General features: G+C 47.7%; 1 protein-coding gene across 1 annotated transcript; it reads right to left on the reverse strand.

The window, feature by feature from the left end:
• Window positions 1-9,924: 9,924 nt before the first annotated feature.
• Window positions 9,925-13,467, reverse strand: LOC135570474 (synaptophysin-like). Its single transcript, XM_065016495.1, has 3 exons — window positions 13,428-13,467; window positions 12,487-12,614; window positions 9,925-12,368 (listed from the first exon to the last, which is right to left on the reverse strand). The coding sequence occupies exons 1-3, from the start codon at window positions 13,465-13,467 to the stop codon at window positions 12,003-12,005; spliced, it is 534 nt and encodes a 177-aa protein (XP_064872567.1). The 3' UTR covers window positions 9,925-12,002.
• Between the last annotated feature and the right edge of the window lie 2,666 nt (window positions 13,468-16,133).

Below are 16,133 nucleotides of genomic sequence, written 5' to 3' on the forward strand. Positions count from 1 at the left end.
GGGTCAAGCGGGCAGGTTGTTGGGCGGCCGGCCGTCACAAGACGCGAGATGTCATCTGGAGAGAGAGGGGAGAAAGAGGTCAGAGCACAGGGTAGGGCAGTGTGAGCAGAACCAGCGGTGTCGTTTGACTTAGCAAACGAGGATCGGATGTCGTCGACCTTCTTTTCAAAATGGTTGACGAAGTCATCTGCAGAGAGGGAGGAGGGGGGAGGGGAGGAGGATTCAGGAGGGAGGAGAAGGTGGCAAAGAGCTTCCTAGGGTTAGAGGCAGATGCTTGGAATTTAGAGTGGTAGAAAGTGGCTTTAGCAGCAGAGACAGAGGAGGAAAATGTAGAGAGGAGGGAGTGAAAGGATGCCAGGTCCGCAGGGAGGCGAGTTTTCCTCCATTTCCGCTCGGCTGCCCGGAGCCCTGTTCTGTGAGCTCGCAATGAGTCGTCGAGCCACGGAGCGGGAGGGGAGGACCGAGCCGGCCTGGAGGATAGGGGACATAGAGAGTCAAAGGATGCAGAAAGGGAGGAGAGGAGGGTTGAGGAGGCAGAATCAGGAGATAGGTTGGAGAAGGTTTGAGCAGAGGGAAGAGATGATAGGATGGAAGAGGAGAGAGTAGCGGGGAGAGAGAGCGAAGGTTGGGACGGCGCGATACCATCCGAGTAGGGGCAGTGTGGGAAGTGTTGGATGAGAGCGAGAGGGAAAAGGATACAAGGTAGTGGTCGGAGACTTGGAGGGGAGTTGCAATGAGGTTAGTGGAAGAACAGCATCTAGTAAAGATGAGGTCGAGCGTATTGCCTGCCTTGTGAGTAGGGGGAAGGTGAGAGGGTGAGGTCAAAAGAGGAGAGGAGTGGGAAGAAGGAGGCAGAGAGGAATGAGTCAAAGGTAGACGTGGGGAGGTTAAAGTCGCCCAGAACTGTGAGAGGTGAGCCGTCCTCAGGAAAGGAGCTTATCAAGGCATCAAGCTCATTGATGAACTCTCCGAGGAACCTGGAGGGCGATAAATGATAAGGATGTTAAGCTTGAAAGGGCTGGTAACTGTGACAGCATGGAATTCAAAGGAGGCGATAGACAGATGGGTAAGGGGAGAAAGAGAGAATGACCACTTGGGAGAGATGAGGATCCCGGTGCCACCACCCCGCTGACCAGAAGCTCTCGGGGTGTGCGAGAACACGTGGGCGGACGAAGAGAGAGCAGTAGGAGTAGCGGTGTTGTCTGTGGTGATCCATGTTTCCGTCAGTGCCAAGAAGTCGAGGGACTGGAGGGAGGCATAGGCTGAGATGAACTCTGCCTTGTTGGCCGCAGATCGGCAGTTCCAGAGGCTACCGGAGACCTGGAACTCCACGTGGGTCGTGCGCTGGGACCACCAGATTAGGGTGGCCGCGGCCACGCGGTGTGGAGCGTTTGTATGGTCTGTGCAGAGAGGAGAGAACAGGGATAGACAGACACATAGTTGACAGGCTAGAGAAGAGGCTACGCTAATGCAAAGGAGATTGGAATGACAAGTGGACTACACGTCTCGAATGTTCAGAAAGTTAAGCTTACGTAGCAAGAATCTAATTGACTAAAATGATTAAAATGATACAGTACTGCTGAGGTAGGCTAGCTGGCAGTGGCTGCGTTGTTGACTTTGTAGGCTAGCTGGCAGTGGCTGCGTTGTTGACACTACACTAATCAAGTCGTTCCGTTGAGTGTAAAGTTTCTACAATACTGCTATTCGGGGGCTAGCTGGCTAGCTAGCAGTGTTGATTACGTTATGTTGCGTTAAAAGAACGACAATAGCTGGCTAGCTAACCTAGAAAATCGCTCTAGACTACACAATTATCTACAACAAAGTCAAGGGATTGGAGTGGCTATCACAAAACCCTGACCTCAATCCAATAGAACATTTCTGGGAAGAACTGAAAAAGTGTGTGCAAGCAAGGAGGCCAACAAACCTGACACAGTTACACCAGCTCTGTCAGGAGGAATGGGCCAAAATTCCCCCAACTTATTGTGGGAAGCTTGTGGAAGGCTACCCGAAACGTTTGACCCAAGTTAAACAATTTAAAGGCAATGCTATGAAATACTAATTGAGTGTATGTAAACGTCTGACCCACTGGAAATGTGATGAAAGAAATATAAGCTGAAATAAATCATTCTCTCTACTGTTATTCCGACATTTCACATTCTTAAAATAAAGTGGTGATCCTAACTGACCTAAAACAGGGAATTTTTACTAGGATTAAATGTCAGGAATTGTGATAAACTGAGTATAAATGTATTTGGCTAAGGTGTATGTAAACTTCCTATTTCAACTGTATGTATTTCATTGAGCATATTTATAAGAACTACAGAGAGAGAGAAAAAGAGAGAGCGAGGGAAAGAGAGAGGGAACACAGAGGAAGAGATAGGAAGTCAGGTGTCTCTATACCGCTCGATTTTCTGGTACACAGAAAATATCCGAGCTCTGAAGCAAGCTTCCAGAAAATTGGAACGGAAATGACGCCACACCAAACTGGAAGTCTTCCGACTAGCTTGGAAAGACGGTACCGTACAGTACCAAAGAGCCCTTACTGCTGCTCGATCATCCTATTTTTCTAACTTAATTGAGGAAAATAAGAACAATCCGAAATTCCTTTTTGATACTGTCGCAAAGCTAACTAAAAAGCAGCATTCCCCAAGAGAGGATGACTTTCACTTTAGCAGTGATAAATTCATGAACTTCTTTGAGGAAAAGATTATGATCATTAGAAAGCAAATTACGAACTCCTCTTTAAACCTGCGTATTCCTCCAAACCTCAGTTGTCCTGAGTCTGCACAACTCTGCCAGGACCTAGGATCAAGAGAGACGCTCAAGTGTTTTAGTACTATATCTCTTGACACAATGATGAAAATAATCATGGTCTCTAAACCTTCAAGCTGCATACTGGACCCTATTCCAACTAAACTACTGAAAGAGCTGCTTCCTGTGCTTGGCCCTCCTATGTTGAACATAATAAACGGCTCTCTATCCACCGGATGTGTACCAAACTCACTAAAAGTGGCAGTAATAAAGCCTCTCTTGAAAAAGCCAAATCTTGACCCAGAAAATATAAAAAACTATCGGCCTATATCGAATCTTCCATTCCTCTCAAAGATTTTAGAGAAGGCTGTTGCGCAGCAACTCACTGCCTTCCTGAAGACAAACAATGTATATGAAATGCTTCAGTCTGGTTTTAGACCCCATCATAGCACTGAGACGGCACTTGTGAAGGTGATAAATGACATTTTAATGGCATCGGACCGAGGCTCTGCATCTGTCCTCGTGCTCCTAGACCTTAGTGCTGCTTTTGATACCATCGATCACCACATTCTTTTGGAGAGATTGGAAACCCAAATTGGTCTACACGGACATGTTCTGGCCTGGTTTAGATCTTATCTGTTGGAAAGATATCAGTTTGTCTCTGTGAATGGTTTGTCCTCTGACAAATCAACTGTAAATTTCGGTGTTCCTCAAGGTTCCGTTTTAGGACCACTATTGTTTTCACTATATATTTTACCTCTTGGGGATGTTATTCGAAAACATAATGTTAACTTTCACTGCTATGCGGATGACACACAGCTGTACATTTCAATGAAACATGGTGAAGCCCCAAAATTGCCCTCGCTAGAAGCATGTGTTTCAGACATAAGGAAGTGGATGGCTGCAAACTTTCTACTATTAAACTCGGACAAAACAGAGATGCTTGTTTTAGGTCCCAAGAAACAAAGAGATCTTCTGTTGAATCTGACAATTAATCTTAATGGTTGTACAGTCGTCTCAAATAAAACTGTGAAGGACCTCGGCGTTACTCTGGACGCCGATCTCTCTTTTGAAGAACATATCAAGCCCATTTCAAGGACAGCTTTTTTCCATCTACGTAACATTGCAAAAATCAGAAACTTTCTGTCCAAAAATGATGCAGAAAAATTCATCCATGCTTTTGTCACTTCTAGGTTAGACTACTGCAATGCTCTACTTTCCGGCTACCCGGATAAAGCACTAAATAAACTTCAGTTAGTGCTAAATACGGCTGCTAGAATCCTGACTAGAACCAAAGAATTTGATCATATTACTCCAGTGCTAGCCTCTCTACACTGGCTTCCTGTCAAAGCAAGGGATAATTTCAAGGTTTTACTGCTAACCTACAAAGCATTACATGGGCTTGCTCCTACCTATCTCTCTGATTTGGTCCTGCCGTACATACCTACACGTACGCTACGGTCACAAGACGCAGGCCTCCTAATTGTCCCTAGAATTTCTAAGCAAACAGCTGGAGGCAGGGCTTTCTCCTATAGAGCTCCATTTTTATGGAACGGTCTGCCTACCCATGTCAGAGACGCAAACTCGGTCTCAACCTTTAAGTCTTTACTGAAGACTCATCTCTTCAGTGGGTCATATGTGTGGACGGACCACTAGAGGGCAGGCTGGGCTCATGGATAGTTGCCCAACAGAGCCTGGGAGACAAGGTAACCAGAGTCAATTAAGCACAGCTGACGGTACTAATGAGATACTCTCCTTCCCCTATAAAAGAGAGAATGGAACCAGAAGAGAGAGGGGAAACTATCTCTGGAAGATGGCCACCGAGAGAGAGAAGCTGTGCTGAAAGAACCACTAAGACGGTGACAAAACCGTGATTTATGTTTGTTGTAGTTTAAAGATTATCCTATTGTGTTCTTGTTTCATCTGGAGAAGAAGATGTGTGTTTTTCCTTGGAAGATTTTTCATTGATTATGTTTGAATGTTTTTGTTGACAAAATACTCTCAATAGAGAACCGTGTTCAATCAGAAAAACCTTTTTCCTGACTCGTTTATTCCACCTTCCCGCTTTAGAGTGACGCCTAATTACTTGGTACGCTCACATTGGTGGAGGATGCAGGCATTAGGTGGACGAGTGACACAAGGATAAGTGAGTAAATCAAGATTCTTCCAGTAGACCCGGAGGAACCATTCAAGAACAATGGATAACGCCCTACTACAACAATTGATCACGGCACAGCGGACAACCATAGAACTCCTGCAACAACAGCTGAACCGACTAGAAGATCCTAGAGTTAAGCCAAGAGCGGCTGCTCACGCCATCTTACCTCGTCTCTCCAAGGAGGATGATATTGAGGCCTTCCTCATGACCTTCGAAAGGACGGCCACCTTGGAAGAGTGGCCGCCCACAGAATGGGCGAGCGCATTAGCCCCTCTTTTGACCGGGGTGGCTCAGGAAGCCTATTTTGACCTGGATTCCCACGAAGCTGCGGACTATGGGCGACTAAAAACCGAGATCCTGTCCCGGTACCAGCTGACTGCCAGAGATAGGGCTGTAAAGTTCCATCAATGGACCTATACAGCTGATCAACCCGTCCGTGCCCAGATCTTCGCCTTAATACGACTGACGAAACAGTGGCTAGAACCTGGAAAGGGAGTAGGACATGTGATAGAGACTCTCGTAGTGGACAAGATATTGAGAGAATTACCCAGTGACTTAAAAGGGTTGTGGGGCAAGCCAACCCGTTGTCAGCCGACGACATAGCCCAGGCGGTGGAAACATATCGATCTACAGGGGAGTTGTTAAAAAGTGACAAGGAGGAACGGAAGGAGTCTTGCAATCCCGTACCACGACTCACCCCGGCGCGCTCGCCACCGAAACGTCCAAGCCCCTCCCGGAGGTGGGAGAAGTCAGCCACCACACAGCAGGGTCGGTGTTATAAATGTCAGTCTCCCAACCATTATGCCCCACAATGTCCTAGCAAGGATGAGCCCATGGTCACGGAGTCATCACTGCCTACCCCCACACATCCCGTTTTGAGGGGGCAGGATCAACACTGTTGGTTAGCAGAGATAGCCCCAGCCTCAGAGATTCCGGTGCAAGTCGAAGGACAAGATGTGGTAGCTATTCTCGACTCGGGAAGTATGGTTACGTTAGTAGAGGAGCGGATGGTGACCTCCGCAACACTGCTACCAGACAAAGTAGCCGTATCCTGTATCCATGGAGACACCCACTATTACCCCACTGTGAATCTGCCTATTCTCACTCCAAAAGGAAGGTGTACAGTCAGGGCCGGGAAAGTGCCGCAGCTGAAGGTGCCATTATTGATCGGGAGAGACTGTCCCTTATATAAGGAGCTTCGGCAGATGACGTTATGCACGGGAAGAAGGGGGACAGGAAAGAAGAGAAAATCCAAGCCCGATGTAGTAGTCCTACAAGGAGACGTGGCCGCGTCCTCGTCCTCTGCAGCAGAGGAAGAAATAGCGACCCAACGTTTACGACAGATATTCCAAGAAACCACCGATGAAGACACATGTGAAGGGCTATACACAACGCAGGAAGGAAGGAGCAACCAGGCGTTAAGGGATATATTTGAAGCTCCATCCGAGGAGGGAACCTGGAAGGGATTCTCCTCGGTCACCCCTGATGGGGATGTGGAACAACCTCCACATCCCTCTACCGAGGTCGACCTGCCCCAGGAATTAAAGGGACAGTTCGGCACCTCGCAGCATAGAGACCCAGACTTAAGGGAGGCCATGAGGAAGGTGAAGGTGATCGACGGGAGGAACGTCGACGGATCAGGTGAGCCCCCTCTTCCTTACTATGCAATCAGGCGAGGTCTCTTATACTGGGTCGTACGACGAAGGGGGGAAAACCAGGAATTACTAATGGTGCCTAGGCCATACAGAGATACAGTTCTACAGTTAGCCCATTCCCACGTCCTAGGAGGACACCTGGCACGAGACAAGACTATTGACAGAATCATGCAGAGATTCTATTGGCCCCGGGTCACCCGGGATGTGGCCAGGTATTGTAGGACGTGTGATCAATGTCAACGTACAGCCCCACGGCCACACCTACGTAACCCTTTGATTCCTCTCCCCATCATAGAGACTCCCTTTGAACGCATAGCTATGGACCTCGTAGGACCCCTCCCAAAATCCGCCAGAGGACACGAGTACATCCTAGTGGTTATAGATTACGCTACCAAGTTCCCGGAGGCCATACCCCTGCGTAACATGTCGTCAAAGGGAATTGCCAAGGAGTTATTCCTGATGTTCTCTCGTGTGGGCCTCCCCAAGACTATCTTGACTGATCAAGGAACCCCGTTCATGTCCCGGTTGATGAAGGACTTGTGTCGGTTATATCAGGTTCAACAGATACGTACAAGCATATTCCACCCTCAAACAGACGGGTTGTGTGAACGCTTGAACAAAACGATAAAAAGCATGTTGAGAAGGGTGGTGTCCCGAGATGGGAAAAACTGGGACATGCTTCTCCCACACTTAATGTTTGCCCTGCGAGAAGTACCCCAGGCATCCACTGGATTCTCTCCGTTTGAATTGCTCTATGGCAGACCCTGTCGAGGAATCCTCGACTTAGCCAAGGAGACCTGGGAGACCCAACCATGCCCCTTTCGATCCACAATAGAACACGTTACCCTGATGAGAGACCGCCTGTCAGCAGTGTGGCCCATAGTCAAGGAGCATATGGAGAAGGCCCAAAGGACCCAAGGCCGGGCCTATGATAAGTCTGCGACCCCCGTGAGTTCACCGTGGGAGAGAAAGTGATGGTGCTTGTGCCCACGGCCGAACATCGCTTGCTGGCGCAATGGAGGGGGCCCTACGAGGTAATGAAAAGGGTCTCACCGGTCAATTACCTCATCAAGCAACCTGACAGGAGGAAGAAGGTCCAAATCTATCACATAAACCTGCTGAAGACATACCATGGACGAGAGGAGGAGGTGGCTTTGATGGCCCTGGAGGGCAAAGGAAAAGAGGAGGCTCTACCACAGGTGCGCCGTGGCCAAACTCTCCTACCGGAGCAGTCAAGACAGCTAGACAAGCTGATTATGAACTTCGGTCGAATATTCTCTCCATTCCCAGGACAAACAGATGTCCTGTTCCACCATATCCACACTGAACCCGGCAAGAAGGTGCATATCCGCCCTTACAGGATTCCTGAGGCTCGCAGAGTCATCGCTAAGAAAGAGGTGAGGGAGATGTTGAGGATGGGCGTGATCGAGCCCTCGACGAGTGAGTGGTCCAGTCCCATAGTCCTGGTCCCCAAATCCGATGGTAGTATGAGACTCTGCAACGACTTTAGGGGCGTGAATGCCATCTCTACATTCGATGCGTATCCCATGCCCCGCGTGGATGAACTCTTGGAGCGCTTAGGAAAGGCCAAGTTCATCACTACCCTGGATTTGACGAAGGGATATTGGCAAGTGCCGGTGGCTCCGGAGGATCGCCCAAAGACTGCCTTCGCCACTCCAGAGGGGCTTTTCCAGTATGTGAGGATGCCCTTCGGACTGCACGGTGCCGCTGCAACCTTCCAACGCCTCATGGATGCCATTCTACGGCCCCATCAAGAGTATGCAGCGGCGTACATAGACGATGTGGTCATCCACAGCGAGGACTGGGATAGTCACCTCCTGCGATTACGGGCGGTGCTCGTGAGTTTGGAAGCCACAGGGTTGACAGCCAATCCAAATAAATGCTGCCTGGGTTTGTCCGAGCGGAATACCTGGGGTACACCGTGGGGAATGGGAAAATACGCCCACAGGCAGAGAAGACCAGGGCAATTCGTGACTGGCCTCGACCCCGGACCAAGCGAGACGTTCGGGCCTTCTTAGGGATAACAGGATATTATCGCCGTTTTATCCCGGGATATGCAACCATTGCCAACCCCTCACAAACCTCATCAGGAAAAACCTGCCAAACCAGGTAGAGTGGAAAGACGAGACGGAAGAGGCCTTTCAATTGTTAAAAGATGGCCTGTGTTCTGATCCCGTTCTACAGGCTCCGGACTTCTCACAAGAGTTCATTGTGCAGGTCGACGCCTCGGATACAGGGCTCGGGCCGTACTAGCTCAGGGTAAAGGTGAAGCAGAGAAGCCGATTCTCTTCATTAGTAGGAAACTCAGCGATCGGGAACAGAGGTATGCGACCGTAGAGAAAGAGGCCTTAGCCATCAAGTGGGCCCTCGATTATCTCCGGTACTACCTACTGGGTCGGAGGTTTGCATTAGTTACTGACCATGCGCCCCTCACGTGGATGGCTGGTAAGAGAAACAATAACAACAGAATAGCCAGATGGTTTTTGTCTTTACAACCATTCTCTTTCCATGTCATCCACAGGGCCGGATCGAGGAACGGGAATGCAGACGCGCTGTCCCGACGCGACCAAGACGGTGCGTCTGGCGCCCGACCCTCCGGTTCGGTCCTGGGGGGGAAGGTATGTGGACGGACCACTAGAGGGCAGGCTGGGCTCATGGATAGTTGCCCAACAGAGCCTGGGAGACAAGGTAACCAGAGTCAATTAAGCACAGCTGACGGTACTAATGAGATACTCTCCTTCCCCTATAAAAGAGAGAATGGAACCAGAAGAGAGAGGGGAAACTATCTCTGGAAGATGGCCACCGAGAGAGAGAAGCTGTGCTGAAAGAACCACTAAGACGGTGACAAAACCGTGATTTATGTTTGTTGTAGTTTAAAGATTATCCTATTGTGTTCTTGTTTCATCTGGAGAAGAAGATGTGTGTTTTTCCTTGGAAGATTTTTCATTGATTATGTTTGAATGTTTTTGTTGACAAAATACTCTCAATAGAGAACCGTGTTCAATCAGAAAAACCTTTTTCCTGACTCGTTTATTCCACCTTCCCGCTTTAGAGTGACGCCTAATTACTTGGTACGCTCACATATGATTGAGTGTAGTCTGGCCCAGGAGTGGGAAGGTGAACGGAAAGGCTCTGGAGCAACGAACCGCCCTTGCTGTCTCTGCCTGGCCGGTTCCCCTCTTTCCACTGGGATTCTCTGCCTCTAACCCTATTACAGGGGCTGAGTCACTGGCTTACTGGGGCTCTCTCATGCCGTCCCTGGAGGGGTGCGTCACCTGAGTAGGTTGATTCACTGTTGTGGTCATCCTGTCTGGGTTGCCGCCCCCCCCCCCCCCCCCCCCTTGGGTTGTGCCGTGACGGAGATCTTTGTGGGCTATACTCAGCCTTGTCTCAGGATGGTAAGTTGGTGGTTGAAGATATCCCTCTAGTGGTGTGGGGGCTGTGCTTTGGCAAAGTGGGTGGGGTTATATCCTTCATGTTTGGCCCTGTCCGGGGGTGTCCTCGGATGGGGCCACAGTGTCTCCTGACCCCTCCTGTCTCAGCCTCCAGTATTTATGCTGCAGTAGTGTATGTGTCGGGGGGCTAGGGTCAGTTTGTTATATCTGGAGTACTTCTCCTGTCCTATTCGGTCTCCTGTGTGAATCTAAGTGTGCGTTCTCTAATTCTCTCCTTCTCTCTTTCTTTCTCTCTCTCGGAGGACCTGAGCCCTAGGACCATGCCCCAGGACTACCTGACATGATGACTCCTTGCTGTCCCCAGTCCACCTGGCCATGCTGCTGCTCCAGTTTCAACCGTTCTGCCTTACTATTATTCGACCATGCTGGTCATTTATGAACATTTGAACATCTTGGCCATGTTCTGTTATAATCTCCACCCGGCACAGCCAGAAGAGGACTGGCCACCCCACAGATGCTCTCTCTAATTCTCTCTTTCTTTCTCTCTCTCGGAGGACCTGAGCCCTAGGACCGTGCCCCAGGACTACCTGACATGATGACTCCTTGCTGTCCCCAGTCCACCTGACTGTGCTGCTGCTCCAGTTTCAACTGTTCTGCCTTATTATTATTCGACCATGCTGGTCATTTATGAACATTTGAACATCTTGGCCATGTTCTGTTATAATCTCCACCCGGCACAGCCAGAAGAGGACTGGCCACCCCACAGATGCTCTCTCTAATTCTCTCTTTCTTTCTCTCTCTCGGAGGACCTGAGCCCTAGGACCGTGCCCCAGGACTACCTGACATGATGACTCCTTGCTGTCCCCAGTCCACCTGGCCATGCTGCTGCTCCAGTTTCAACCGTTCTGCCTTACTATTATTCGACCATGCTGGTCATTTATGAACATTTGAACATCTTGGCCATGTTCTGTTATAATCTCCACCCGGCACAGCCAGAAGAGGACTGGCCACCCCACAGATGCTCTCTCTAATTCTCTCTTTCTTTCTCTCTCTCGGAGGACCTGAGCCCTAGGACCGTGCCCCAGGACTACCTGACATGATGACTCCTTGCTGTCCCCAGTCCACCTGACTGTGCTGCTGCTCCAGTTTCAACTGTTCTGCCTTATTATTATTCGACCATGCTGGTCATTTATGAACATTTGAACATCTTGGCTATGTTCTGTTATAATCTCTACTCGGCACAGCCAGAAGAGGACTAGCCACCCCACATAGCCTGGTTCCTCTCTAGGTTTCTTCCTAGGTTTTGGCCTTTCTAGGGAGTTTTTCCTAGCCACCATGCTTTTACACCTGCATTGCTTGCTGTTTGGGGTTTTAGGCTGGGTTTCTGTACAGCACTTTGAGATATCAGCTGATGTACGAAGGGCTATATAAATAAATTTGATTTGATTTGATAAAAAAATAATTAAAGGAATGAATACAAAACTGCATAATGGAATAATATGAATGAAAAACAATATCAGTTTCCATTGTGATGATAACTATAGAAGCAAAATATATCGCTCAATACGCACCTGTCCTGTTATCATTTGGCAATACAGTTTTTCTTCTATCCAAACAGAGGATTGGCAGTACAGCGGGTAGGCCAACCCGATTATTGTAGCACATTTACTTTCTGTGTGATTTGTGTGAAATATATCGGAGCTGCTCTGTGCTGTCACATTATGATGAGCCAAACATACATCATATTACATAATATGCTCTAACACTTACAGTGGAAAGAACAAGTATTTGATACACATAATTTGCATTTTATTGCATCTTCCATCCCTCTTGTCAACTCACAGATGCACGCACAAACAGAGGAGTGTGGAATTGTGGATGGTGGTCAGGCGCCACACTCCCAAATCACAGGGAGGGAGGGAGAGAGCGAGAGAGAGAGAGAGAGATCAATTACAACTAATGTATACATAAATCCACATAGTCTGTATTCCCTTTGGAAGAGTAACATTAATACAGTATTTCTCAGTCGATTACCTCGGTATTCTCAGTGTTGCTCCAACATATGTACTGGCACTCACCAGCTACCAAATGCTGTAGGGGGGACCAGCTCACATCTGATTGGTATCCCCCCTGCTGATAGTCTCCGCCTCCCTCGGTGTATCCGCCCTGGCCATAGTCAGGCTGGTAGCCTCCCTGGGTGCCGGCATAGGCGTCCCCCTGTTGTGCGTAGCCCTCTTGCCCATAGCCTTCCTGACCAAAGGACTCTGGAGCAGGCGCCTTCTCCTGGGAAGATGCATACGTGCCTCTGAAGGCTGCCATCCAGCCGGTCTCTTTGAACACGAACCACAGGTTTCCTCCCCACAGGATCAGGTTCAGGAAGCCAAACGCCTGGGGGATGAATTGAAAAAAGAAGAAGAAGAAGTCAATATGTAGTAGTACAGGTTTTTTCTGTCATATCCTCAGCAGTCAGCACTTTTACTAAATAAACCAATCCTGAAAAACTTACCACAGATGTGTTGAGACCAGAGACGACAGGGTCGTGGACGTCACGGCAGTGGTTCTCTGGTTCGTCGCATGCCCCGATCAGTAAGAGTGTGGCGAAATCCTGCACGGAGCCTTCACCGTGTGCTGCCACTTTAAGAGCGCATCAGCAGTAAGGAAGGAGGAAATAAAGACAGTTCGTTCAGCTCTTTGGGGAGGAGCTCTTGGGTGGCGCGACAGTTTGATTGTGTGGGCTGTGCTGCATACGTTTTGTTTGTTTTCAGCGTGTGTAGATTATAAAGTATTTAACTCAATCCATCAGTGTAATCGCTCTAGGTCGTGGTTGTTTTCGTTTGGGACTGCGCCGGTTTTGGATCGCATGGATTAGTAGCAACATTGTTGTGAAGCTTTGACATACAAACCAACAAACCATCAAACCATCGGATATTCAAGGAAAACTGCAACGGTTCAAAACACAAATGGAAACTAACCATCATCAAGTCATAATCTTTCTTGAGGAGGAACAAAAACAGAGAGCAGATGAGTCAGCCTTTGTTGTGAAGGGAGTCTGTTCTTATCTGAAGGAAGTTATGGAGGACATGAAGAACTCTCTCACAGGGGAATTACGATTTTCGATTGAACATACTCAAAAAGACACCGTTAATGAGATGGAAGAGCTGCACCAGGAGGTAATGCAGGGCTTTCCCTTCTGGACAAATCTTCTGCACCTCCCTCAGGATTTACCTCTGCCACTGGCTTGGCCAGTAAGGGAATAGGAACAGATAGCACTACAAAAACCCCTCTGAAGATACTGTTAAACAGAACTCCCGTCGCCACTGTCATGCCTCCTCTAGAGAGCTCCCTCCCTATCAAACTACTTTTCCCCACTTTTGGCAGCCCAGAAGATGATGATCCACTGTTTTTCTTATCTACGTGTAATGATTTTCTTTCTATCCGGCCCCTTACTGACTTGGAGGTTCTTGCCACCCTCCGCAGTGTTCTCCATGGTACAGCAAGAGACTGGTGGGAGATAGCCCATGAACATGTGTCAACCTGGGAGGAGTTTCAAAAAATATTCCTCTCAGAGGACTATGGGGATGAACTGGCCGAACGTGTCCGTAACAGAGTCCAGGGTGAAGCAGAGCCAATACGGGACTTTGCCTTCTCCTATCGCGTTCTATGTAGGAGATGGAAGGCTGACATTACTGAGCAGGAGATGGTCAAACTCCTTCTTAAGAACATGGTTCCCCGCCTTGCTAGTCAACTTCGAGAACGTGTGCAGAATGTGGATGGTCTGGGGACTCAGTTTGAGAAGGACTGGAAGCACCACCTCCAAACTAAAAACCCTGTTCCCTCATCCCAGTATACCCATAACTATCCTGGGGCTAAACCATCTCAGATATTTGTACCCAAGATCCAGGTCAAAAGTCAAGTGATATGTTGGAGGTGTAAAGTCCAACATCCTCCAGATTCTTGCCCGCTCTATGTCCAGCGTCAGGATTCAGGAAAAGGTCAGAAAGGACAGAAGACCGAAAGTCTAGACAGGCGTGGTGGCTTGCATACAATTGGGTCATTGGGTCAGCCTTAATGCCCACCATGAAGCCTTTAGACAGCACAACTACCTTGTCTGTGTCGGTGGCTGCCTTCACAAACCTTTAGCCCAGGCAGAAGAAGCGACCAGCCAGAAGAAGGTGAACACAGACGTCACAACGAAGTCCTGAGGAGCATCAAGTTATAAATCATTAGCAACATACATCATCATCAATTTCAAATCCTCGACAGAAACGTAATCAATCTCATCATCGTCATCATCATTAACATCATCATTACTAGAATATTAATAATAGTAGCAGAGGTAGTGGAATATGGTTTGGAAGATGCCTACTAGATACAAGAAGATCGAAAGACAAACTCACAATCTGGGCTCCCTTGCAGCCTTCACGGTATTTCTCCAGAATGAAAACATACTGTGGTGGAATATTCTAATCAAGTGAGAGAGACTTTTTCATTTCTTCATACAATCATCTTTATTCAATGTTGATGAATTATTTCAATAGTTAAGACCACTTGACTGTTGGGCCGAGCAGCCTACCCTTTACAGACCATGTGGTTTCTTATATAGCTTATACCAAGAATGCTCAGTCATGGCTGGTTCAACCCCCTCCCATATAGATTGGGGGGCACCATAAGCCACTTTGGGTTGTTCCTGTGGTCATCTGCCTCTGGTGTTATTTTTAAACTCGTTTTAGGTTCCCAGATTCCAGGATAATTAGGAATACTGAGGTCTTTGTTCTGTTCCTCAAGGCTCTCTCTCTCGGTGACACCCACCATATCTTATCTATGGAATGCCAGGTGTAGGTTTTTAGGCTCCTCTCAATTTATAGGTTCTTAGGCTCCTCTCAGTTCACACAGACATTTGATGAGAACAGAAATGTCTTACTATTAGTTAAGTATATAATTGTTAACTATTAATATCAAACAAATCTGGCAAGGACAAGGGACATACAAAGACAGAGAAGATGGGAATCAGAGAGAGAGAGACAGCGAGAGAGGAAGAGAGATGTCTAATTGGGTTAATATAGATTCATTTTCCATCCATGACGCTTGCAGCCCAGTGGTACTGTAAAAATGACAGACAAACCATATTTGTGCGGGTTCAGGGGGCTACGTGTGACTGATTAGGCTTTCTGACCTGAATGGATACTCAAACTCCACCTCAATGCTCAGGTCACTCTCTGACCGGTTTTTACACTCCACACTCATCTTGAACATGCCAGAGTAGCTGCCGCATGTCGAGAAAGCAAAGATAGCAAAGATCTGAAAGATACAGAGGGGGGAAGAGAAGATGAGAAGAGTTAGAGACAGGACGTCAAAGTTAAAGGAAAGTGAAAGAGAAGGGGCTGAACAATTTAGTAGTGAGATCAAAGGAATGGGGAAAAAATAGGGTTGTAAGGATGAGACATGTGGGGAGAAGCAAAATACATCTAATAAATGAGAAATGTGGGGAGAAGCAAAATACATCTAATATGTATAGTGTGTTTCAGTGTTCAGTGTTTTCTTTATTAAATATCAAGATGAACACAAACCACGCCGCATTTTTGTCCTCCGATCCTTCTCGCCTCTCCTCTTCAGATGAAGAGGAGGAAGACCGTGACATAATACATGAGAAATGTGGGGAGAAGCAAAATACATCTCATAAATGAGAAATGTGGGGAGAAGCAAAATACATCTATTAAATTGCACTTATACTGGAATGAGTCTTTGGAGATTGTGCTCTGTCTAGGAATTAGCATAACCCTAGTTTGGTCTGAAATAGGTGTTGATGAAAGGAAAGTCCATGCAGTATAATGGCAACCCCCGCTAAAGGTCTACTGTTACTGAAGAAGCTGACACTGTGGTTTCACCACCTGCTGTGTCTTCTGCACTCCAATCTTCCACCAATCACAGCAGGCTGTTGACAAAGGCACCCAGAGTGCAAATCAATGTGGCTATATCGCCAGGTTACAGAGCTACACTTGTTGCCATGGTTACCCCGACACCTAAAGTTGTGCACTTGAGGTATAATTTTTTTTTACAAGAAATGTAAAATAACATGTTTGGTTGAAATGGATGTACTATCTGTTGTACCAAATAAGTTATGATCTACTCTTGGCATCAGGCTACATTACTACA

This window comes from Oncorhynchus nerka, unplaced genomic scaffold (genome assembly GCF_034236695.1).
Source record: "Oncorhynchus nerka isolate Pitt River unplaced genomic scaffold, Oner_Uvic_2.0 unplaced_scaffold_19___fragment_2___debris, whole genome shotgun sequence".
NCBI lineage: Eukaryota > Metazoa > Chordata > Actinopteri > Salmoniformes > Salmonidae > Oncorhynchus > Oncorhynchus nerka.